The 26973-nt window shown below is 34.5% G+C and overlaps 2 protein-coding genes and 1 long non-coding RNA gene across 6 annotated transcripts in view; 2 read left to right on the forward strand and 1 right to left on the reverse strand.

The window, feature by feature from the left end:
* The window catches only part of LOC124186069, a 102450-nt gene extending 87316 nt beyond the window's left edge, over nt 1–15134 (forward strand). Inside the window, exon 15 of the mRNA XM_046577433.1 lies at nt 14909–15134. The gene's annotated coding sequence lies outside the window, so the exon portion shown is untranslated. The remainder of the gene's footprint in view (nt 1–14908) is intronic.
* The window catches only part of LOC124186073, a 32590-nt gene that overhangs the window by 702 nt on the left and 4915 nt on the right, over nt 1–26973 (forward strand). The window contains exons 1-3 of one of the 4 annotated variants that reach the window (XM_046577441.1): nt 8439–8765; nt 9149–9598; nt 21899–22065. In XM_046577441.1, coding sequence (XP_046433397.1) covers nt 9527–9598; nt 21899–22065 — 239 coding nt within the window. In that variant the 5' untranslated portion in view covers nt 8439–8765; nt 9149–9526. Of the gene's footprint in view, nt 1–8438; nt 9599–21898; nt 22066–26973 lie in introns of those variants that run through there. The other 3 variants (XM_046577440.1, XM_046577439.1, XM_046577438.1) reach the window with 3 other exon arrangements.
* LOC124186076 lies at nt 22509–24357 on the reverse strand. The gene is made up of 4 exons (XR_006871544.1): nt 24269–24357; nt 23974–24090; nt 23290–23387; nt 22509–22813 (listed from the first exon to the last, which is right to left on the reverse strand). It is a non-coding gene; the product is annotated as an uncharacterized LOC124186076 (long non-coding RNA).

Genomic DNA, 26973 nt, shown 5'->3' on the forward strand with positions numbered 1-26973 from the left:
TCAGATTAGGATAAGTTGAAATTGAGCCATTTTATACGTAATCGACTAACGCTCGATAATTAGGTTTGATTTATATGACAGAAATTATAAATATATACCTAACAATACTCTCTTCTCGGTGCTGGGTTGAACAATTTACGTACAGAAAACAGATCCATAAAAAAACCAACATGGAGAAACATATGAGAGAATTTTCTTCCCTTATCTCTGGCATCTCTTGTAATCTTCTTAATCCATTGTAATCACTTGTAATTTCTAAAAATATGTATATATTTTTCACGTTATCTTAATTTGTAACGTTTAAAATCCCTGCAACTTTATCATGTAATTATACGTAGCCTTTGTAATCCCTTGTAATCTCTTGTAATTTTCTACAATCACTTTGTATTCTACACGCCATCTTTGCAATTTGTTGCAATCCCTCGCAATTTCTTCAATTCTTGTAATTTTTATGATTTTCACAACCTTTCCAATCCCTTGTAATCTTCTGTAATACATTTTAATTTTTCACGTCATCTTTGCAATTCCCAAGGTCCTGGTAATATTTTTTTTACTTTCCAACCCCTTACAATATTTACAGACATTTTGTGATAAATGTAATCCGTTGTAATCCTTGCAAACTTCTCACAATCTTTATGAATTTTAAAACTTTTCAAATCCCTTGCATTCATTTTAATCTACGAAATTGTGCTTTGATATCTTTTGCGATCTCTCTGACTAAATTTTAATCCCTTCAACCGACTCGTGATCTTTGTAATCGTAATCTCTATGCGCCATATTTACGTAGTGATTAATCCTGGGGAGAAACAGAAACATGAGACAAATTCCAAGAGATCAGGGTCGAGGTTAACCGGATGGACATAAAATGTCCCGGCTACATACGCGTAACTAGAGGCCTAATGCAATATTGGCGATACATCATGCGGAAAATTGCCTACCAGAGGTGAACGAGCATGACTTCTAGCGAGGCGTGTTCTCTTCCATTTACCGTAAACATCAGGGACACTAGAGCGGGATAATTACCTCTATAAGTTCACTTAACCGTTTCGGGGATGGCAAAATTGCGGTGTTAACAAACGTTTGTTTGCCGTTCGACGCATAAAGTTCACTCATATTTTATTCTTTCTCTTCCTTGTTTTTTATTTTTATTTTTATTTATTTTTGTTCTTTTTTTCGCTAGGAATTCGCACAGCAAAAAATTTACAGATTGGAATTTCAATATATACCTCGTTTTGTTGCTGGATCTTTGTACAATTTACATAAATTTTACGCATCAAGATTAAAATTGCGTTGGGTCAAATTTTAAAAAGTGACCGTGTGAACGTGAAATAAAACTCGAACCTCGTTTGAAATATTTTTTGAAACATGTTCTCTGGGAAGACGTTTATTTTTTAATCACGAAAAATATAAGCGATTCGTGGGGATTTTAGGCTCGTAAAATTTTCTCAACAAGTTTCTTTTGTCACGATTCTCTGTCATTGAGGTAGTCGAAACGACGAAATTATGTTGCCCGATTTTCATAAATTCACTTGAAGTATTCGATATGATTAGTTGTAATAGTTGATAATAAGAGAACTTTTATTAAATTATTTCCTATCCTCTCGTAATTTGAATTATAACTAAGGTTTGTTTAAGAGTTCAAAATGCAACTGTTTTTAATCGTAACTATGGTTCCCCACAAACTGGCACAAACGAAGATTATTATTCTGAAAAAGGGCAGTTTTTCAATTGTACGAATCCAGGCTTAGATCGGATTTATCAAATTTGTTACTTACACCGTTTTTTCTTCAACCCCCTCAATTTTGTATCGTAATATAGATTTACTACGGAGCTTTGAAACTTTTTCTATGAATTTAGGTTCTCTTTTAATTCGCCCTGCTACGTGCATTAGTCCTTCTTTCTATTGGCTTATTAAATTCACGATGTACGTAAAAATTGGGCTCCGCAACTCGTAAGCTTCCTGAATTCAGAGCTTTATTTTCAATATTAAGACGAAAAATACCGGGATGATATTTTATAAAATATCTGGAAATCGGTAAATTTGCTCAAAATCTCTGACGCTGATCTACGTCTTTGTGTAATTTCAATCTATACTCTGAATACGACATTTTTTTCACCTTCGTATTTCCCCTCGAGAATAACTCATTCGTAAGTGAGGTAGTATACCAAATACTTGTAAACGTAAGTCGATACCGATCGTTAAGAAATTAGACGTAATAACAAGTCTCAAGAACTCGACTTACCATGTTCAGATGTTATCGGCAAAGATTTGCATACATATCCATAAAGTGTATAAAGCTCAAGTTGGCAATTAAGGCGGTCACTCCCAATAAAACGCCAAATCTTAGTTGAATTTCACGTTTTTTTTTTAAAGGGCAAGGAATGTATATATCTTTTCAGGGTCGTAGGCACTTTTTATTAGATAATTCTAGTTTTCAAAACGATTTTTCTCGCTTGAGAAAAGTGAATAATGGCGGATGTATAACCTGTACACTTCACCACCTCCTAGGATTATTATCTGAAACGGTCTGTGCAAAAAATTTATTATTATGTGCATGTAGTGACTTGGTGAACCAATAATATTGGAAAAATAATAATATTGGCTAAAGGAGAGACTGTAGAACAAAAAAGTTAATTGTTTTGGAAAAAATTTGAAACTTTGACCCAGCGAAAATCATGTTCATTTCGATCATTTTTTTTCGATCTTAGGCTCGTTGATTAGATATAAGTATCATAAAAACGTGCGCCAAATATGAGCTTGATCGGTAAAACAGTTTTTGAGTAATCGTGTAAACCGATTTTCAAATTATTGCAAACAAAAAAAAATGTCTCGAGGTGATCAAGTTTAAAGTTTCGGCAAAGGAAAAACGTACGATTCTGTGACTTACCGACAAGTCAGCTATTTCAGCACCAGATAAAATAATAGTCCTTCAACTTCCTTCCTTTTCTATTTAATTTTTTGTTTTTTTAATTGTTAGTGAAAATTATCGAAAAAATTATGGTGGGATGAAAATTTGGACTTTCTAAAACTGGTTATTAATGGACCAGTATCATTTTGAAAATTCGTGGGACCACCAGGGATGAAGCTCTTTAAGATAAAAAAGTAATCAACAAAATCGGTCCATCCGTTAAGGATTTATACGCGAACAGGCGTTAAAAAAAAACGTATCATGTGACGAATTGATAATCTCCTCTCTTTGTGGATTCGGTAAAAAACGGAGAAACCTCTTGAAAAATTGTCAACAATATTTTTTACACGAATGATAGTGAATGAATGTGATAAGAATCCGAGTAAATTCAACTAACAAGAGATAAGATATCAACATAATGTGGAAAAGGGTTTCATCATTACAACCTTCAAAATGATTACAGGGAAATTTCGATGAAATTACTTTGAGGATGATTTTTTGAAATGACTATGAAAAATGTATTAAACGTGTCCTTCCTACAAGATAAAGATTACAGTAGAATGTGTACTGGAAAAAATTTCAATTTTGGTTATTCGGAATTCACTTAAATTCATTTCTATTACACGGTAGAAGTGCAGTCTTTTCGTGTAAAGGGTCGAAGAGTAACTGATTTTTTTTTTTTTTTTTTATGTCAAATCAAAGCACTCGTGAAGAACAAAAAAATTAATTTTCAAACGTTTATTTTTATTTTCTTTACATTTGTTTCATAAGGTTGAAAATGACGTCGAAAAAAAAAAGAGACCTCACGGTGTATACACGATTGTGGCCGTAAATATTATCTAAAACAAAATTTGTAAAAACATGATTGATCGGTTTTAAAGTCGCCATCTTGCTATGGAGGTATTTCTTTTTTTCTCTTTTAACAAAATTGACAGAATCCCCGCGGTTACAACAAGAAGTATCGAATTTAGTCAATTTTTTCGACTGTTTTTCGTTAAAAAAAAATATCAAGATTTCAAAAAAAAAAAAAAAAAGTTTCCAAGACAAGATAAATAACGGCATGAAGAGTCTCGTGTCCAAATTTTCAGAAGGATAGATTGAGAACTCTTTCTTTGCGAATGTACGCCGTTTTGAAAAACCACGTTTCGAGAAAACCGTTGGAAACAATGGTAAAAAAATAAAAACAAACGTTCAAAAATTTATTTTCTGTTCTTCGCGAGTGATTTGATTTGACATAAAAAAAAAATCCGTACCGATTGGCGTATTTTAACCGTGGAAAAAAAAATCGCGCAAATCGGTTAATTTTCATGGGAAATAAAAAATTTGGGGAAATTTTTTAAACGGTTTTTTTTGTCTCTTCCTAAGCTTCGGCTTAAAAGGGTCGGTCGAGGACTCATCCTTACCAAGTTTCCTCGCGTGACGCTTCTCGATACGTTCTTGTTTCCAAGGATCCTCTGCTTTGCATACCTATATATTTCCCTTGCACAGACTCACGATCATCGACCGGTCTCGCAATCAGAACCGCCAATTTACCCCTGAGTTTCGTATCTGCGTCCCCGATGGGAATTTCGTGGCAAATGATCATCAGGATTCGGCTCTGCCTCTCGATCTCTGGGGTCTTCTTCTCCCGTTAACCCTTTCGACCATGAAATTCATGTGCTTCTATTCGGTACTCCAGATTTTATGTCTATCACGAATCCACAAAAAACGAAGCAACAATTCCAAAGGCTATATTTATATTTTCCTTTATTTTTTTTTTTTAATCCCAAAAACATAACTCACAAATTGAATGTATAATAAACTATTGTATAAGGTTGAAATTGGTTAGTGTTGTCAAAAATCCATTGAAGAATAGAACAAGCCAATTTTTTAATTCAAACTAAACAAATTATACGCATTTGGTAATAAAAAAATACGTACGATAGTCTGACCCACCTTAGGTTAATAATTATTTAACTATTACAATCAAAATTCACAACTTTCGATTAATTTTTATACCGAGGATACGGTTTTCTTCGGAAGTTTATCAGAAATTGAGTAGGTTTGATGGCCCAAATAGATATTTACTGTTTATTAATTTTGCTACGACATAGACGTACATCAGGTTTTTATCAAATTATTTTATTCCTAAGTCACGAAAATCCCTTCAAAAGCACCAAAATAATATATACTCAATGAGTAAATACAAGCTTATAAGATATCGATGAAACTGAAACAGGTTTTTTCTTCCAGCACAAGTCAATTCAACATGATAAAAAAGTATTATGTTGAATTTGTAGAAAATGATCGCCGGATTGAAATAAGCCATCGTAGAGTGAAATCAAATCTACGAAATTTTTAACCATTTTTAAGTGGTTTCAAACAGGGCATCAATATTCAAGCCTTTGTTTGCGGTTCCAGTATTTAATGTTTCCGCATTTTGAAAGAGATCTTAGTGGCTTACGAACACGATAATTTGGTAAATACTCAATTCACGACTGTCTAGTGATAAAATTTATAAAAAATATCAATTTTTGGCACACCAACTTCCTTAATTCAGTCAGGAAATCTGAAATTCACTTTTTACATTTTTTCGATTGGAATTTATTTGATCATTTTCTTTTTGTCTTAAGGTCGTGTGGCAGTCCTACCCTTACCGACCGAGCAAACTCACCCTTCTCGTTTAATATAGGAAGAAAAATGGCGAGTTTTCTCGATCGGTAAGGGTAGAACATTACACAAGACTAAGTTTTCTCCTCTACTCAATCGGTCATGCAACCTTCAATGGAAATGATACTCTTTTTTTGTTTTGATCATCTCTGATACTACACTGGGTTTGTCAAAAGAATACAGATGCTCGAGTGCAGTCATGCGGCCGCAGCTATGCCGAATATGGGTTCAATTGCACAATACACTCAGTACTTTGCAAGCCCAGCAATCCAATTACGACGTCGTCTCTATGCCTATGGCGTACCTGCCTGTCTGCATTCACTTCGGCTAACACACAAGAGATGGAAATTCAAGCTTTGCTAGTTCACCACGAAGCATTCTATGGGTACTCGGGTCAACATACCGAGTTGAACACATGTGAGGAAATTATTTACCGAATGCACTCAAGTTAGCCGCAACTCTGCCGTGGGAAAAAAATTCATTTTCAAGAGTTACGTGTACAAAAATGCATGTCAAATTTTTATGTTATCGATATTGGCAAGAAATTATAATTCGAAACTACGCGGTAAATGATTCATGTTCCGGTGTCGAGTTGATATTCTGCTGTAAGGGAGGTGTACCGGTTTTTGACACGTTTAAACCCAATTATTGACCCTTTTGTTTACCAAAATTATAAATTGACGGAAGAAATTGTAAATTTCTGGATGACTGAAACCGATTGCTGGAACGGGAGACACTGGAAATTTATTTTTCGGTGGTTTTAGAACTTAGGGTCAAACGGATACGGTCAAAAAGGGTCAATATTTGAGAAAGGGTTCAATAACCGATGCACTTACCTTAAATACGTTTCGAAACTTGGCGCAGGATCCGGTTGAAGTTTCAGTCTTGTTAGCAGAACGCAAGACTTGACCATTTCCGAAGTATCTGCGAAACTATTCGTGCCACCTTGATCAAATTTACGATGAAATTCAACGACTTGAGTGGCTTAACTGGCAATTGTTCCTCCTAAAATTCCGAATTCGATGAATACCGGATCCCTGGAATTGTTCTAGAGTCGTGCTTTTGGTAATTTGATTTTCACTCGCATCATCCTTCATTGTCGAATTCATTTAGTGCCGTAAAAAGTAAAGACGTAAAAAAATGCATGATTCTCCTTCCACTTTAAATTGTAACCCGAAATCCCACGAGTGTTTTATCAGGATAAATTGAGGCGACAAAAAAATTGACATCGAAGGCATATGATTGGGTGATCTAGAAGGTTTTACGCGCGATGCTGTAACCCACGTAATTAATTTTTACACATGGATCGATCCACCAATTGTTTGCAAATAATATTCCAGGGTCAAAATTTTGGATTTACTGGAATATTAATATCTTAAATTTTATTACGTACTAAGATGCGAACAGAATGATTTACGCATTTGAATTTTTTATACAATTCATATCGGAAAGAAGGTTATGTAATTCAATATTTTATTGATATAGAAACGTGTAAACTTTCGGACAGTGGAATTCTTTTTAGACTGGATACTTAAGAACCTTAAACAAAAATACGTGCTTCACATTTCCCAACTTTCATCTGTAATTTAACATTTTAATCTGAAAGCTTTCAGTTTTTTTACATGAAAGGCGCCTAATTTTGGAATATCTTAATCTTATTTGCATCTTTATAACTATTTTTTTGCGGTAAATGTAAATGAAATGAAAATAATTCACCAAGACGAAATAAAATGTTATGCTTTATAGAAGCAATTCGAACAACGCACACTTAAAATACAAACAATTTAAAAAAAAAAATAATTGTAAGCCGAACGTTCAGAATTCCAAAATTTTACATTCGCTTTCAATTTTTTGCCTTTATACTCGTATTGTTAGTCATAGAGATCTCTAGAGATCGTCTAACGTCATCGATGATTTTACGAAAAATGTCAAATCCATTCGACTTTTTGAATAAAAATTATCCCGATTCCCTCGAATACAAGTCACACGTGAAATCATGCTTAAAGTACCTTAAGAGGATGCGATAGTCAGTCCTTACCGATTGAGTAAAACGTACACTTCTTTCGACTTTTATCAAAGCCAACGCATCACTGATGCAAAAAAATGCCATAGTCAGAGCGATTCTAAATGCAATACCGAATAAAGGTGTAGGAAAATTTTTTGGTTTTACATGAAAACAACTCTAGGAAATATATTTCTGCAACAAGTGGTAATTCAACAGTAAGAATACATTTTATGGCGTCATTGCTGCTGAAACGATATTCTTTTTAATAATCTGGGGTATTTTCAGATCACCGTAATGCCTATGCTCCGATGATAATCAAAATAAGTGATATTCAACGCGGTCGGTAAGGACTCACTGTTACATCCTCTTCGCGCGAAGGATGCTTAATTTTCTTCTCCATTCGCATTTCAAAGATAAGCAAACCTGCGCCGTTTACGTAACTATTGAAAAGTGTCCTCGTGACATCAGAGTCTGGTTTTCGGCGCCATTTTATTACCACATAACCTAAGTTTTTAATCTTAATGGAGGTAAGTCGTAATTCTTGCGCTATCAAATTCCTCACGTCACATAAATTAATGTAACATAACGAACAACATACCTATTCTACTGTACAAATGCGAAAAAACACGGTCAGCTGTCAGGCTGGTTGCATTGGTTTGATTTATTTCCACCAGATGACGCATTGCAAAGTGACAATCCCAGTAACGGGTCGTCCTCCAGGGCTGAAGGATTTCTGATCTTGAGGGCGCGTTGACGGAAGAGAAACAGTGGTGAGAGTCAAGTAGAGTCAGACATGCGCGAGAGTTTCGTAACGTGTACCTTCGAGTTTGCCTGTAATAATTCTGGCAGCTGGTGGTGCTGGTTCAGTACACATCCGATCTCTCGCGAGGCACGTCACAAATTCCTGTGCGGCAATCCCCGTGTGTGATTCTTTCGCTTTCGTTTGTACATCACTCATATCGACTGTATTTTATCTCGGAGAAATTTGGTTCCTCGTAAAAAAGCATCCCTTCTGCTCGACACGATGCATTAATTCACGGTTACATTACGCACGAAACGACAGACGAGGAAACGAATCTAAATATGCAAATACCAGTGGATTAATCAAAATACTGAAAACAAGTGTCAGTCACATTCAAGCGTATATCTAAATTCTTACTATACACCGAACTTTTCACTGAGAGAAATTTCATTTTCGCAAAGTTACTGGAAAGTTTTAGCAAAACAGATATCGTCACAATATTGTTGCTACTACGTGAAAATTTGGTACAACTAGTAACCGTCTTAGCGTGATTAGAGTTCTTAGTACTACATTTTCTGCTAATTACAGTTTAATAATTTATTCAGCTTACTAAATTTTTTTCCAGACGTTAAAGCCTTAAGAGCACTTCGTTGTTCAATAAGCTTCAAATTGTCGCAACAGTCATAAAAGAAACATAGTACCTAATACCTATAACTTATGGTGATTACATAAAAAAATAATACGGAACGATATTTTTCGGTTATGACCAAGAATCAGAATAGTTAGAAGAAACTTTACAAGAACGGTGACCGCAGCTAAAAAATTTATCTCGGTGTAAAACAGAAAAACTCGACGACGACGATCTAAATGAATCGATGTGAAAAGTTGAACGGTTTGTAAAACTTCCGGCGGACGCTGCACGAAATAAACACAAAGTAATTAACCTGGAACGGAAATGAATACGCGGGGCAAAAGTTGGCTCAAACTATCCGAAAGTTCGGGATCTGAATCAAGTTGGGGTAGTTTATTCGAGTCCGATTTTAGGGAGGAATACTTGGGGCGAGATTGAACGACGACCAAGACGAAGGCCAATCGACTTGTGGTTCGTGCAGATTTTACGCTGCTGCCGCGAGACTTGAAAATGTTCCTAATGACAGACGCTCATGGTGCAGAGCCCTGCTTGATCTACACCTTTATTTACGGATGCGGATTCAATAGATAATGACGGAATCGCCAACTCCTTCCAGCGTTCGTACCGCCGTCGAGGACAAAACCGACCGAACAATCGCTCTGGTAAATTGATCGGTTAATCACTATCATCCTGATACTTCTTTTCATAAAGGATGAGTCTGCAGAATCAGTAATTAAGAAAATAGGAGATATCGTTCATCGCAAAATTAGTCCAGTCAATATAGGTCTGAATTATGAATACTAGGAATATGGCTGCATTTTTGAGCATAGGGAATTCCAACCGTCAGGAATTCAAATCTGAAGTCATTTTTCAGCTGCATAGTCGGAGTTTCGAGAAAACAGCATAATTTGATGTTTTTTGTTGGCGTTTTCGTGAAAAACTGATATCGTTAGATGAAAAATCACACTACCATCGTGCAAAGCGGAAAATTCGACATTACATGTCCTGACATGTCCGAAGCGGTGTCAGATTAACAAATTAGGAAAAAAGAAATTCTACTTATCGACGGCATTTGGGGAATTTTTGTGAGATAATTTAATAATTAAGAAGAAAGAAATTCTATTTATCGACGGCATTTGGGGAATTTTTGTGAGATAATTTAATAATTAAGAAGAAAGAAATTCTATTTATCGACGGCATTTGGGGAATTTTGGTGACATGATTTCTTCTTTCTTAATTTGTCAAATCCAGCTCCGTTCTCGATGTGTGAGGGCATAATTCGATGTAGAATTCTCCACTCTGCACAATGGTCAAATCATTTTTCACCCATCGAGAGCAGTTTTTGAGGAAAACGCAAAAAATATCAAATTTTGACGCTTTCTCGAAACTTCGGTTATGCGACTCAAAAATGAACTCAAATTGAAGTTCCTCCGGGTCGAGAACCGTTGTAGACAAAAATGCAGCCATGTCCCGAATACTTTTAATTCAGACCTATTTTGACTGATTGTGAGCTATATCTCCAGCAACGTCATTTGGCCCAATCATACCGAAGATGATTTAAACAACACCCCTAATCACATAAACTACCACGAACAAGTTCGAATAAATAAAATTTATCTCTGATCTGATTGTTTGTGGCTCATTTCGCTCATCGATCAGATCTCCATAAATTTTCTGACAACCATTCGACAAATCTCGCATTATGTAGTATAATATTTATAACGAACAAATGTAATTATTGACAAACATCCGTTGTACCATACTTACACAGACCTGTTGTTATTCGGTCCGAAAATAATTGTTTGCAAACTTTTTCTCAGAAGATTTCTGGAGATTTCTACGATGAAAAAAGAGCCCAAAACATTATAATCAAATCGAAAACATCAGTCTCATAACTTCAAACCTTCCAATTATAAAATCTATTCTCTAATTGTTGATATCGTAGCTTGTGTTGATTGAATTTTCTCGATGTTGTTTCATTTTGAGAAACGCTTTTTTTTTCTTTTCGTAACTTTTGAATCAGATAATCCATCGTCGATATTAATTGTGGACTATAAAAGCAAAATATATTCAGGATATGAAAAATGTTATGAATTATTGTTAGAAGTTTTCTAACGCTTGAATTATTCATACTAGTCGTAATCCACGTGGGAATCGAAGTAATGCAATTTTACACCTGAGTATTGAAAGTTGGGCTCAAAGTTCTGATCGAATTTTTTCTTAACAATTTTCCCAGCCGCATTACCCGGCAAAATATTTTTCCGGAAATTTCGAATCGAAATATAAATATCGTCGATGTACAGCTGAAAAGAATTCTCGATACATTTTTTGTGAGTAATTATCGTGAGAGAAAACTCGTACCAAGTTTTAATGCGAATCAGTAAATTTTATTACATTTTTCACATTTTCATCGCCATATTTTTGGTAGTAAACAAAAAAAGTTACAATTATACACTGCGATCTTGAAATCTGAAAAATTTATACACCAAACCAGTTTCGTGAATATTTTTTTCATCGACTAATTCATCACATCGCAAAGCGTCCTCGAGACCCGTATAATTATTATACATTGTTAAGGAGCTTCTTGAATACAAAATCAATACTTTGTTATTAATTTCATTAAGATATAGTTATACCGTGTACATCAGTTATTTATCAAATCAACGTATAATCAAAGCTTCGACGATTTTCCTGAAGATAAAAAATTAAAATTACTTCAATTATGAACTTGCAAGTTTGAATATTAATTATTCATTTCAAATTGCTTTGAAATTGTGAAAAAATCAAGTATATTCGTTTTATTAGACTCTGTCGTACCCAATTTTATCCAGAAAACTGTTTTTCACAATCCTTATTTTCAACGTTGAACCGATACTGATGTAAATTATGAAAAATTCCAAAATTATTTCAACGAATTTGTGAGCTATCGTTATTTAAACATCCCGCTGCTACGAGAAAGTTTTGCATTTCGTATATTTACCAGAACGTTCCGGTAAAATGGATATCTTTACAACAACGGTTCAAATATTGTTGGAATTACAACAAAACATTGAACAAGTAACTATTCGGTATGATTACAATTGCCAGCCCCACATTTTTTTTCAGTTAAACAAGGTTCGCTTGACATCAATTTATTGTTGCACCAAATTATCGCCATAGTCACGAGAAAATATAATACGAGTGACCACGATCGTGAAGAATATAAGGCATCCTAGATTTTCAGGTAACAGCGAGATAATTGATTTTCATTTTGTATCTAGAAATGTATTTTTCGGCTGAGGTAAAAAACAATTAAAGACGCTGTGCAGCAACTACTGTTGAAAAATTTTCGTTGCGTTGAGTAAAATCGAATAAATCTCAGCCAAGATTTTTCGTTCGTTTAGAAGTTTAAAATAAAATTCGACGTACCAGTTGACTCTAGAGTTTTCAAGGAAAATTTATTCCACTCCTGGAAAAATCATCGCAGCACGCAAATAAATTAAAAATTTTTTTAAGGCAAACAGTCACACGATGTTTGATCAGCAAAGTGAATGAGACCTTATTTTAAATTATTTTTCGTGCCCTGTGTTAAATACTCGTTGAAGAGTTGAGGATATTTTCATCCTTAAAAAGCATGCTTTTTTCTTTTTACGCGGTTCTTACAGCACCTTAAAGACACCCGTCCAGCTTGTACTTGGCCTGTTTAAACCTTCGGACGAGTTTATAAACGTTCATAAATCTTCCTTCTACGGTAGCTATAAAGCCTGTATTATAAAAATATACTATTCGAGGGTTATACTCGAGCGATTCATACAAGCGAAAAACCAATTCTGGAAATTTATTATCGTCTTTTATAATCTCCGCGCTAATAATAACTTGCCCAGACGTGTGCTGATGGCGAATTAATAATTCTGGCATCATCTACAGTGCCTTGTTTATCATGTTATATAATATGCATGTAAATATAGGTCAGCTTAATTTATCCATTTTGAACAAGTGGTAGAAAAAATCCCAACTTATTTATTTTAATAAAAACCGTTTAGAATATTTCTAACCGAATAATCTCTTCACAAAATGATAAACTCTTATTTTCGTAAATAACGAAGATTTGCTTGATAGAATTAAAATGAAGCTATTACATATGGGCATAAAAAAAATCGATGATTATTGTTTGACAACGAAATGACTCGTTTTTGTTCAAATTCCAAGTTGATCGATCGTTGTTGTGATTTCAAATATCGATGTCGCTAATTCTCGAGCAAAACAAAACATCGATCATGTATGAACAGATCGTATTACGTAAAATTTCACGTCGATGTTTCGAGTTTGGTCCAACAATTTGAGAATGATTGAAAAAATCTACGCCATGAGAAATGGAATATTTGATTGTTGGCGCTTGTCGAAATTGCAAATAACTTTCTTCGACATTGAAATTCAATAAATTGAACAAATTTTTCGGCCGTGCAATATTCTTCAATTTTTCTAAGCACATTAAATGCAAATAAAGATTTTCATCGTACCGCCAATTAGGGTCTTAAAAATGAGTGCTTAAAATTAAGTCGCTCCGAGTCCGAGTCACGCGAGATGAACACGAGACAGAAAAACAGCCAGCATACTGCGGTATAAAATAGAGAATATAATGCAGCCACCCTCCCCGCATCGCTGCAGTCCTTTCGGTATTAAAATGTGCAAAGAATTTCTGCGCGGTCATTCCGCGCTTCAGAATTCAAGGAGAACATTTGACCCGATTAAAACTTTTCAGACATCAACCTCATGCCGGTCTCTTTTTATTTCAGGAAGTCAGGTTGAAAAACAGCCGAGAGATTTGAATGTTAAGTTGAGATTTAAAGAGGTTGTACGGTTTAAACTCAATATTTATTTGCTTGTTTGTTCTAGGAGAATTTCAGTGGTTATCAATTTAGAAAATTTGTAATATATGTCGATTTTTCGAGAAATGCTACAAAATGAGAAACTGAAATTATAAACGCAAGATCTTCGGTTGAGACTTTTCGCTTCTAACTGCTTTGAAATAGCGAGAAATTTAATAGAATCGTTCAATTCCACTTCACCATTGCTTATTTAATTGTTCGTATAATTGTGTTTCACTAATTCACTGAAATGAAAAATATAATTACATGAAAATTTAAAAAATGAAAATACAAAAGTTAATCGGCGTAGTCATCATTATTTAGAAAACCTCTGGATCAAAACATGCAATTCGTCATATTTTTGATCGTTCTATCTTATTTAAGAGTGTATCAGGCGTAAAGTCCAAGCAAAAAGTTTTGAATACGAATTACGGAAACTGTGATCTTGATTTAAAAAGCAATTAAAAATTGCAACAGTTAAGTTTCATTTTTTCGTAAATCAATCCCACATAAATTTCCTGACATCGATTTTGAGTAAATGAAATATTCTTTGAAAAGAAACTCTATAGTTTATTGCATCAAAACTGTGTATCGATTTTACAAGTTCTTTTTGACCAATTTAAGGCTCAATAAAAATGCAGATTCGAATAATTTATCGGTAATTAACAATCACGAACAAAACGAATCTTGACAAATTTTGAGTCTGGTTTCTAGATACCAAATTTTGATTTCTTCCACGCTACTAATAAAAGAAATAACAGTTTCATCGAATGGAGTTTGCTATCGTAGAAACCAGAACTATATTTCGGATTATAAGAAAAATTACCTACTTTCTCAAACATTGATTAAAAATAACAGTTAAACAAACTTCAGTCTTGCATTTAAATCACTTTTATTAAAAAATAATAATTGAGTACGGGTCAGAGAAAAAAAAAATAAATAAATTCCGCGTGAGTTTATATTTAAATAAATAAAGTTTGATTTTATACATCGAATAATAACCAAAATCTTAATTTATTGCTTATCAAGTTTGCTTTTCTCTTCGTTACGTTGATCAATAAGTCTTGAACTTTACGGTCATATCTACGAACCAAAAACTTGAAGACTTAAATTGCACTCTTTTAGTATTTACTTCGTAATTCTTCACATTTGACGATGATTTGACCGGACTGTACACCCGATACATTCTTAGATGTGAAGGAAGATGAGAAAAAAAATTGGATCAGCAGATGGATAAATTGATTTGGCAGCGAAGCGACGGTTTCTGTCCGATGGGTCCGATTACAAGTGCAGCGCAAGCCAGATCCCAACCCCCCTCCATCCCCCAACCGTCACCTATATACGCAATCAGTTGATGGTTCGGAAATTGTCTTTTCGCATGAATTAATTGAAATATTCGACAGGCCCGCCAATCGCATGCCGCATGCAAGACAGCGAGTTACAGTTTAACCCTTTTACGCACACGTTATTCTGCTCAGCCAATTTCTATAACCGGATAGTATTCTGTGATTTTTGGGGTCATCGATTGCGAGTCTTAAATCAGGTTTCAAATATTCAAGATGGTGGAATCAATATGGCGGACGAAAATTTCAAATTTCATCGAATACGGTCAGAAGACTCTATGCAGGGGTTTTCGGGGTCACTGATTGGATTCGCCGTAATGAATTTTCAAAATCCGATTTCAGATTCGTAATCAGCAACCGCGAAAACCCCTAGTCAGTGTTTTTTTTTCTCCGGATTCGATGAAATTTGAAATATTCGTCCGCCATATTGAATCCGCCATCTTGAATTTTTAAAATCCCATTTCAGATTCCCAATCAGCCACCCTAAAAACTTGTGTCAAATATCGGAAATAGCAAAAAACTGCAAAGAAATATGCTGCAAAGTTCTTTAAATGTACAACAAGTAGATTTAAACTTGGTGGTTAAGAATACTTATCGCTATTGGTCGAAGGGTTAAAAACAATCATGAGAGAGCTAATGACGAACGTATTCATGTTTCCTACGTCCCTTGGACTCTTTATATTTGACACATGTATTCGTTTTCTTTTAAAAATCGAATGACACTTGTTTTACTTCACTTCAAAGTGGAGGATAACTTGTTAATCAAGTATGAAAATTTATTATATAGTGTGTAATGGCGAGTAGGGTGTTCAAAATATTTCTTTCAACCCAACGCGGTTAAAGTGCGAACAAATTTATTTATAGAATTTGTGCAAACATGCTCTTTCGACTCACCCAACACGCAAACTGATCACGCCGTAAAAAATGTCAAACAAGATCCTTCGTCGCAGATTAAACATTTTATGTCGGTAGTGTGAAAAAATAGTCAAACTGATGTGCTTAGACCAAAAATTGAGAAAAAACATGTAGTAATAATTTTTTCGAAATCTGAAAAAGTTTTAGACCTTATCAACTGTCTTTTTTATAGTAATTTTCGTTTCGACAAATCTAAAATCCTTGCAAACCTAATTTTTGAACGCATCACAAGTTTCGAACATGTTCTCATCCGCCGTATAGAATTTTATGTTCGAATTATTCGATGTTTTCAGATCAGTTACGTTACCAGGGATAGAAAAAACTTGGTGAAAGTGATTTTTGTAAAATTAGCTGAAACATTTTCGTAATTCAGAGTCTTACAATTTTGTAATCAGATTCATGACCAGCGAGCTCAAACACGTTTCGAACATGCTTTTTTCAAAACTTTTCAACGTTACTCTTTCTCAAACTATTCAAAATTTCTCTGCATCGATCTCGGCATGAAAATCAACGTAGAAATCTGTTTTCATAAAAATTGAATAAATTGAGAAAAAAAATTTAAATCCATATTCCATATATGAATATATGTATATATATATATACTTTTCTGTGTATTTAAAAACATGTTGTTACAAGTGATAAAAATCCATTGACCTCGTCAGTTTTCGCGTTAATTCGCCATCTCGAAATTGGAAGTACTGATCAATACTCAAAAAGTGAGGAAGCGCATAAATAAGATGAAGAAAAATGCGTAAAACAGTTTTCAAAATTAGTATCATAGTCTGAATAGTTCTGTCAATTCAAGTATTGACAATAATCTGTTTGAAGTTCGATTGAAAAATGCCAAGTCTTTTTACAGCCACGCAAATATCTGAAATATGCATAAAAATTGATCAATTTTCATTTGCAATCCGTTTATTCTGTTCGCGTTAGTAGTTTCTCATACGGTTTAAAGGATGAAATAGAAAATCGTGAGGCATTTTCATCAATTTCAATATCGCATCGAGAGAAATTTCTAGTTGTGGTTGCTAAACAGTCTTTGACTGTTTTTATTTTTCGTAGAAACCGAAAAGTATAATTCTGTGCACCGAATAAAAAAGAAAGCACTTATCACATTGTCAAAATCTAGACAACCGAACAAACAGATTTAACGTTGAAATAAGCGGAAAATGTATAAAATATATTCATCGTAAACATCAGTATGTTAGTACTATAAACGGCCACTAGGCGGTGAACTTTCTCGCTACGGAAGTAGCTTCAGAGATATTTGTAAAACCGGGTAGTCGGCTACGAAAACAGAGACGGATAACGTAGGTCAAATTTTTCATCAGACTTACTAAACCCGAAGAAACCATAATACCAAGTTTCGAGTCATCGAAACTGGTATTGACGACAAATAAACAAGAAATATTGACGCATGTGCAATTTATTTCCCTGCACAGACATCAATAAGTATCCGGGTTCTACCCATAAAATTTTGAGTCGACCGAATTACTAATGATAACATTCGAAGTGTGACTTTTGTGCGCTTGAATAACTCTAATGCTCATACGTGAGTCAATGCAAGAAATTTTTGTAACAACAAAATTCATTTCCTGCTTCAATGATTGAACTTACGACTTGACAAAAAACATGGATTAGAACAAGTTTAACTTGCTTCGATACACCATTTTCATATTTTTGAATCAAAACGGTTCGAGGTGCCTTCAATCAATTTTTCAGTCATTGGAATCATACATTTTTTTCATACAAAATTCACATCCTTGGAAAGAACTCAAGCCGTATTATCTTGAATAAATTGATTGCTAGCATCATCATCGAAAGATCTGATTTAATTCTTATATCAAGTTCTCGCAAGTATTTTGTCCGACAAAAGCATCTCGTTGAATTAAGTAAGTTATTTGCGTTCGCCGCATTTGACTATAGGATTTATCAAACGAACATCACTCGACTCAGATCATCCTTCCCCTCGATGTAGAATTTTCTAACAATGTAAACAACTGAAATTCTTCTCAGTAACTTCGTGAGGAGTTACAAAAATCAGATAATTCACTCCAGTCAGGCGTGACGTCGTATTTCAAGCTGCGGTGCCGACTCGAGGGAAAAGGGAGAAAGAAGGAAAAGGGAAAATCCTCCGGGGGATATGTCGGAGACATTGGCGGTCGAAAAAGGCATGAAGTATACGTTCGCCTATAGCCGAAGAACCCGTTTCAAGGCATTTATTTTTTCCGTCTCTTCCGTCTTTCCTTTCCTTGCCATTCCTCTTCTACCGCTTCTTCTTCGTTTCCATCTTACTTCCTGTTATATTTATTCTACCTCTCCCTCGTTCACCTCTCAACGTACAAACTTCGCACTGTATTTTTGTTACTCAGCGTTGTAAGGACTCCACGAAAATAAAATGAGATCCTGTCTACCTGCTGCTCACCTCACTTGCCTACGTGCCACTGCTGGTGCAACACGTATTTTAATATAAAGGGGCACGCGGATATCACAGTTACCGAAAACTGCCGGCTGGATGAATAAACGGGAATTGAAAAGGAGAACGGTCAGGAATAAATCGAAAGCTTTCGTCGTTTACTCGGTATAAAATACGTAGGACGATATTGACTCCTTGGCAGTCATGTGGAAATAAGATTTTCGTGCCACTTTTGTGTTGGTAAAAAAAAATTTGATGGAGTCATCCTGTAATTTAGCGACATCAAAAACGATGATTGGCCAAATTATAGTTAAATCGATCCGGTGAAAACATCGTTTTTTTTTTCAAATACTCACACAAAAGTGGCAAGACTTTTTTCTGCCCTTACGTGTGTCGCTGATAGTCAAGGGGTTGAATGATAATTCATCAGACTGTTTCAAATTGGGATAATATTTTTTATCGGAACAAAGTTTGAACATTAGATTTTTTTTGCACAAATATCGTCCTGCAGTATAGGATTTTTATCTTAATTCTAAGCGGAAAAGTACCCGAGATTTACCTCACTGATTATCGTCATTCTGTGATGTGTTACAGTGCATCAAAAAACATTGAACACATATTTCTTATATGCAAATTTGGCATTTCACGGGGTAAAAACTACGCCAAATTTTACCCCCCCGAAAATCAATTTTTAAGGATTTCTCGGTAATAATGCAGAATTACTTGATTTAAAAATAAGTATACCCCTCACTTATTTTTGAGGGGTATACTTATAAGTATAATGTTAGAGATGAAGTCAGTTCAACCGTAAAATCGTTCTACTGACATGAGTATCAAAGGAAGATCAATAAATCAATCAAAGTTAATATAGTACAGTGAATTTCTCACAAATTTTTCAACTTCATTTTTCCACAAAAATATTTATGTACATATTATATGCTGTTACTTGAAATGTAATGGATTGACGTACAGTCCAGGTAAAAAGCTAATACAGCGAAGAAATGATAAGATCGAGGTTTAAAAGTGGAAGCGAATTTATTTCGCAATTTTATATCCCAAAACAGTTTATACTTCTAAACGTTATTTTCAAAGTGAAAGTGAATTGAGTTTAACTGCGTGTACTGTAAAAACTGTCTTTTTGTAACACGGAGAAAAATTTTAAATTGTAAATTCCAGCTGTACATAAAGTTCGGGTCTTGGGAATTTTAGTATGATCGCATTAACGTTCGATTTTACATACGACGAAGCAGCTACCAGAAATGATTTCAAAAATATTAGAATTAGCCACAGTTGCGTTTTTTATTTTTATTTTTATTTTTTTTATTACTCAGCTAAAAATAAACGATGCATCGATTAAACCAGTCCAACAATCAATATTCAATATTAATGGATTGATGGATTATATCGTATTTTTTTTTTTCTATTTTTTTTTTTTGAAACGGCGCATTCGAAACCGAAATTTCGTATATTCCAATATGGAGTCTCAATGACGGAAAAGTTTTTTGACAGTTTACAGTTTTATTCCAAATATTTTTCAAAATCAGGGGAAAATATTCGTTTATCTTTTACGTATTACATCAAGTAGGTACTTAGCAAGTAAGACAATGATAATAATTGATACTTTAATCACATAAATTGATATTGTATCACATCGTTAATGGGATTAAAAAACAAAAAACCGATCGTGTGGAAAAATAATCGGTTATACTCGATTAATCGATTATTTCCTGACTCTGTGCAACATTGATTGGCCAGTAATTGGGTAGAGAAATAAAAAAAAAAAAGGGCTGGTGATAAAATTGATTCGACAAAATTACGCCTTTACTGTATCTGTGTGTAACCACATGCTTGCGTGTATTGCGCCTGTACCTTGTACACATTATCGCAACGAGGGTCAAGAGTAAATATGTACAAACGGCTATCCTCTATACGCGGGGATCGTTTTGTGTCTACAGAATATCTCCGAGTAAATACCACAGTATTTTGGATTCCCAGTGAAAACAACCAAATTACACATCCCTAAAGAATGAAAGAAGGCAATATTGCTTATTGATCTATCTGCGTAATGCTTTCGTATACCGATGCGATGTACAAATGTATGAAAAGTACGTGATTTTGACATATTACGTATTGACCTGTAGAACAAAATACTAAATTACGTTCATCGATTTCAACATGCATTTTTTCTCATCCGGTATAATTCTTGCAGATTTTTCAAGACAGAGAAGAGAATTTTCAAACAAATGGTACGATCACTGTAACTCGGGAAAAAATTTCAATTTGGCTACTTGTAGCTCTTTTTTTTTCAATATTTTAATCGAAAGTTTAATATTCGTTAAGCTAAGCAGGCTTTTTAAAAAATACATTTTATCCTATTTCTCAAACACAGAACATCTCAACCATTTTCCAAAACATTGTTACTTATTTTAGGAGATATAATCACCGACAGAGAAATCGTACGATTGTTATTATTTTACAGAAATTTACTGGTAGTTAAACCCAGTGTTATACTTTTAGACAATCAAACTTTTCTCGAATTACGTCTCAATTCTTTCATAAATGAATTTCCTACGAATTATCCTGGTCAATAAATTTTTCCTTGAACTCCGCAACGACAACTAAATTAGAAAAAAAGGAACGTTGTACATAAAGATAATATAAACAATAAACTCGTAAGTTTATATTCAGATACGGATTATTTTGATGAAAAATCTAACTCAGGCGCGTTACAGAAAATTTACTGACTTTCTTGAATTCTCATTTCGCAATTTTTTACGTTCGGGACATTTTTCACTGGGACTGTAGTCATTCTATGCGTCCTTCGTACGCAAGTTACAACCAATATAATCGTTAAAAAATAATTGATAGCCCGCCATGCGATGGTACGTATAATCCATTTATAGCTGCGCAACAAATACATACAATTTTATTTATCACGTTATATATACGTCAACGAATCGATGGATTATATAACTCTGCGCTGAAATTATCACGATGTATTTGATCCGTCGTATTGTGATGCCAACAGATGATGAAAATCACAGAAGAATGACAAATGTTGATCTGGAAAGGGCATAAAAATTTTTATTACTCATTTCAAATCGATATTATACGTCTATTTAAGTCAATTCGTAATTACACCAGAAATAATTCCATAATTTATCGTATACACAATATATCTGACATTGTCGAGGTTGAATACGAAAATGATAAATTTTTAACTTCATCTTCTTCCCTTTTTTCACATTCAACTTCGCTGAATCGTTCAGGAATCACCACGAATATAAGAAAATTACCGTTCCTTATTTAGTCCCGCGATTGCCGCTAGGTGGGCACTTGTCTCGTTAAAGAAAATCTTTCCCTAATACCATATTTTTTCATATACTTGGGTCGCTTTCACCGTACATTAAATAATCTCAAGTTAATTTTGTTTACTTCCAGCAAATTCAAGACATAAACAGCCAGGTCGCCCAGTTCCGGGACTTGTTAATTAACATTGGTCAACCACGCGACAGTCCCGAACTTCGCGAAAAGATCCGGAAGCTTCGTCGAAGTTGCGTCGAAGCTTGTAAAAATACTTCGCAACTGGTCTTACCACAGATCCGCACGTGAGTTTTATTAATCGATACTTTACTTCACCTTGTTCAATACTATATGCGTTATTTGGTGGTTCTAACGCTCATATAACCTCAAATAATTTGCCTCGATTTTTATCTCATGACCTATTTTTTCTTTGATGTGTTCACTGTGCGAATTCTAGAAGCAACATTTTTACAATAGATCAAAAAAGATGCAGTTTTTTTTTTTTATAACAGTTGCGCTTAATAACTTCTTCAGCTTCATTGTCCGTCATAATGAATAGGCAGCAGAGTGAATACCAGCGTACTCGCTAAAGAGAGGCCTTTTCGGAACCAATTAGTCAACGATGAGAGCTTTATACATTAAAAATGCCTCCAGGTATAATGGAAGGTGGTAAAGTCTGCGAGAATAATTTCAATAGGAATTGAGACGAGATCTATTCTGATTAGCACTGTCAACCTATCTCATATTTTTTTTATTAAAAATTCACATAGGGACCCATGTCTAGAGGTATGTATATGCCCCATATAATGTTACAAACTAATACATTGAGACATATGTATAACGAGACTTGTACAAGTAGTAAAACGGACAGTTTTACGCGCTCAATTTTCAGCATCAGGGCTTTTATTAGGGGTGAAATTGCAACCGATCTATTCGTGCCATTTTGTTCTTCAGTTTGGAACAAGACTGGATAACTTCTAAGCGCTAGAAATCTCCTCAGAGCCGAAATACGGTCTCAGGTGGGCTGATGACGGCCATGTTGATTTCTTCATTCTGGAAATCAGTATTCTGCTGTAACCGAAACACTTTACAAACATTCTCCACAAGTTTAAGCAGCAAAATTTAGATCCCAGAACTGATTATTTCCGCATCTTTTCACTCATAGTTAGTCCGAGATCAAATTTTGGAACACTGAACGTGTGGGACAAATTACCATATATAGTTACTATTACCTTACTACTGAATCGTGATTGAAATTTTACCGTTTCCGAGATCGGTTTTAATGAGGATTGTTAACCGCAAGTATTACTGTGTAAATTAGCAATGTGTAAGTATACGCAAAATATGTATACTGGGTAATCAGTATCAGCAGATCGTTATTGCCTGCTTCAATTATGCATGGTAATTCAGGTGAGCTTGTAAGAACTGTAGGTTGCATCCCGATAGGCGATACTGAGAAACCCAATGCACGCATGCGTATCCATAAATTAGTAACAGAACCGGGATAATAGCGATTACTTTTCACTCACCACTGTCTTTATTTAAGACAGAAACTGTAGGTGTTCGTAGTTTTCCTTTGATATCCAGACAAGTTGATCCCTCGCCAAGATGCGATGAGGCGGTTACCCTGCAAAAAGAAAACATTAGTTGAAAATGACAGATCCGTTTAGTTACTCGACATTTCTAACCTGATTGACTAATCAGTAATCAATTGTAATCCATGATAAATCAATCTTTATGTTATGTAGTAAAATTTCGAAGCATTCAAGATTTGGAACAACATTGATTCGTTGTCAGTCGTATGTACGAAGTACTCAATTTTTTTTAGGTCTAATTCACATTTGTGGGAACACGTGTATAGAAACTCGGAGTAGATTTTAGATTCTAGTGTAAGTTTCTAGGGAAAAAATGGAATCTTGTCGAATTCATGGAACCTAGTTGAAATTTACTATGTAAGTTTGTCTACAGAAGGTTCCAACGTCGATGTAGCCAAGCTTGTATTCACGGAGTGTTAATTTAATTAGCCGTGATATAATTTCATAGAGTATTCTAGAATAAAGTAAAGGCGACAATACAAAGTTGTTCGTACTCATACGCTGCTTAAAAAGCTCAAAGCTACTGCATTTGAACAAATTTAAGAATTCAGCTAGCACCTGAACCACTGAAATATGAAATTAGAAATCGAGAACTAATTATATTGATCGCTGTAGTACCTAGAGGGCGTCTATATGTAGAATCGTGATGAAACTCCGGAGTCTATAGATGTAAGATGCTGCTGCTCGTCACTCAAGATGTCGAGTAACTTTAAGTTTGAGAACAGGAGAGGTGAGCTTAAAAAATTCAAGGTTTCATTAACGCTGGCAGTGAGGTTTCTCCACAGAGGAAAAATCTCCGGGTAAGAGCTGTACCGTATAACGAATCCCTTAATTGCAACATTTTTCCCTCCGTCGTTTTCACTCGGCCTTTTCAAACGAATCGTTCTTGTAACGAATACACCATATAATATACCTATAGCAACTGAATCTTTCCAGACCTCGAACAAGAGCTCGGCTCGGTTGTTCCAGGAGCCTGAACCTTCAACCAATCAGGAAACTAGTCTGGTAAACCAACGGAAAAAGCATAATTAGTCATAAGATATACATCGTCACGATACGATACATTGCGATTTTTATCTACTTGTTTCTGTTATTGTTATTTTCCAGCAAGATTTTACCTGTTGTAAGTCATCTTTCGAAGGAGGGTTATAACGAATGTTTATTGATCACTGTTCGTTCCCTTACTATAATACTTCGTGTTAATTGTTTCGACTCATTCATTATCTTTCACTGACCAAGTTCGTGCGATTCAAAATTTACTAACTCACTCATTTCTTTATTCACTCCTTATTCAGCCGTTATTCTTTCGTTCATTCATTGATCCATTCATAAACCAATGGATGTATTAATTCACTCGTCATTTCACGTTCAACCATTCAGGAATCAATTTATTTGTCGAATCATTCATTGTAATTATTACATTCGTTATCAATTTATTCTTTTATCCATCCATCCATTCGCTCGTTCGGAAAACTCTTTCAAGTCGACTTATATATTGATCCCCAATGTTTATTGTTTAAAAATAATTCACCTAAATTTTTAGCTCTTTAACCTAAACGGTTTCGAGATTTTCAAAAAAACCTGTTTTTTAGATTTGATTTTTATTTTTATTGTAAAATTCAAAATTAATCAATGATGATTTCGTTTCCTAATTCTTAGGAGTCTAAGACATGAAAAAAAAAATGTGATCATGATTCTTAAACGAAAAACCAATTTTTAGCAAAGAAAATAAAATTAATTCCTTTTTTTAGCCTTTTCGAAAGGCGTCACTCACTGAATTTTGTCAGAAAATGTCTTTTATACTCCTCCATATTCAGGAATTTTTTAGAATTTTTTGAAGTGGTGCAACAATATCAATGAACTTAAAAACTCATTTTGTCTCCGAAATCTTGCGTTTAAATATATGTCTATTTTTTTTTTTTGTTGTTTTGGTTTACTCAGTCTATTAGGATTTTCGGTAACTATTAATCACTTCTTCCCAGGTCTTGCTTTTATAGGTAACCTAACCATAAAGTAGCCTTCCTGGTTTACGACATTCGTGTCATTGTATGTATTAAATTGCAATTAATTTATTAATTGATCTAGTACATTTCTATTGGGACTATTTATAAGTTCCACGATCAAATAACACTGAAATATCATTTTTGTTATTTTATCTCTTATCATTATTATAAGATATTATTTTTTAACGTTGAATAATATTACGGTTGATTACTTCCACTCAAGTAAGTAAAGTTTTGTATATTTGATCTGTTTGTATATTTCTACAATTCTAATACGTAATTTAAATATTGATGTTAGAATGGATGTTGATAAAAAATGCATTAATTGTAACAATTATTTGCGTAAAACAGTTGGCTATAAAAAAGTTATTATGACAATTGATGAGGCTAATAATGCGACAGAAAAAATTGGAAAGAGAGTGTTTATTAATGATACTTTTTGTAGTAAGTGTCGAATAATTCCATCAAGACCACCTAAAGTCAAGCTCACTGAAGATTCAGCTGCAGAACAAGCGAGCATCGAAGGACAGCCGAATTTTTCTCAAAAAAAAAATGAGTTTTTCTAATTTTTTTGGTATTGTTGCACCACTTCAAAAAATTCGAAAAAATTCCGAAGTATGGAGGAGTATAAAAGACATTTTCTGACAAAATTCAGTGAGTGACGCCTTTCGAAAAGGCTAAAAAAAAAAAAAATTTTATTTTCGTCGCTAAAAATTGGTTTTTCGTTTATGAATCATGATCACATTTTTTTTTTCATGTCTTAGATTCCTAAGAATTAGAAAACGAAATCATCATTGATTAATTTTGAATTTTACTATAAAAATAAAAATAAAATCTAAAAAACAGGTTTTTTTGAAAATCTCGAAAACCGTTTAGGCTAAAGAGCTAAAAATTTAGGTGAATTATTTTTATTCGACACCAAATCGATCCTCTAAGTGTTAGTCAAAAAAGACGCGGGGGCAGATTTCGCATATTAACCCGGCTATACCCTTTGACAAACTTTCATCGTTAAGTTATTAACGACTGATGTCAATTCGCAGCTTGAATCGAGAGACCTTGACATCTCGTAACTCGTTTCAACTTTCAAGTTGGCTCCTCTGACTTGCAAACGAAAATATTACCGGAACACCTGGCCGACCGATAAAATTAAATTATTTTTTATCACACGTGCATAAAAACTTGGGCTTTGCGTAGAATTTTACCGGGACGAAAGTAGCCAATTTCATCTCAGCTAGTGTTGTTAAGATAGGTTCGCGCATGCGCAGTTCACAATTACTTCACTTTCGTCCCTAGGGATGAGAAATTGACCACTCGCGACCCGAAAAATGACCACGTAAGGCCCCACCACTTTTCATCCACTTGTCATAAGAAATATCGTATGTGGCTAGGGACAAAAGTTGACGATCGCAAGTCGTGTGATTACCGCGCTAGCTTCGCTCAGGCGCAAACTTCACGCCCGTCCCAATCCCCAACTTTTGTCCCTTGTCACACGACATACTGTTTCACATACGTAGACGATCACACAGCCTGCAAAGTTTCACTGTTTGTTCCCAGTATCCGTGCACACGTGGTCACAGTGATTCTGAAACATCTAATTTTTTGAACTAATCGGTTA

This window comes from Neodiprion fabricii, chromosome 7 (genome assembly GCF_021155785.1).
Source record: "Neodiprion fabricii isolate iyNeoFabr1 chromosome 7, iyNeoFabr1.1, whole genome shotgun sequence".
NCBI lineage: Eukaryota > Metazoa > Arthropoda > Insecta > Hymenoptera > Diprionidae > Neodiprion > Neodiprion fabricii.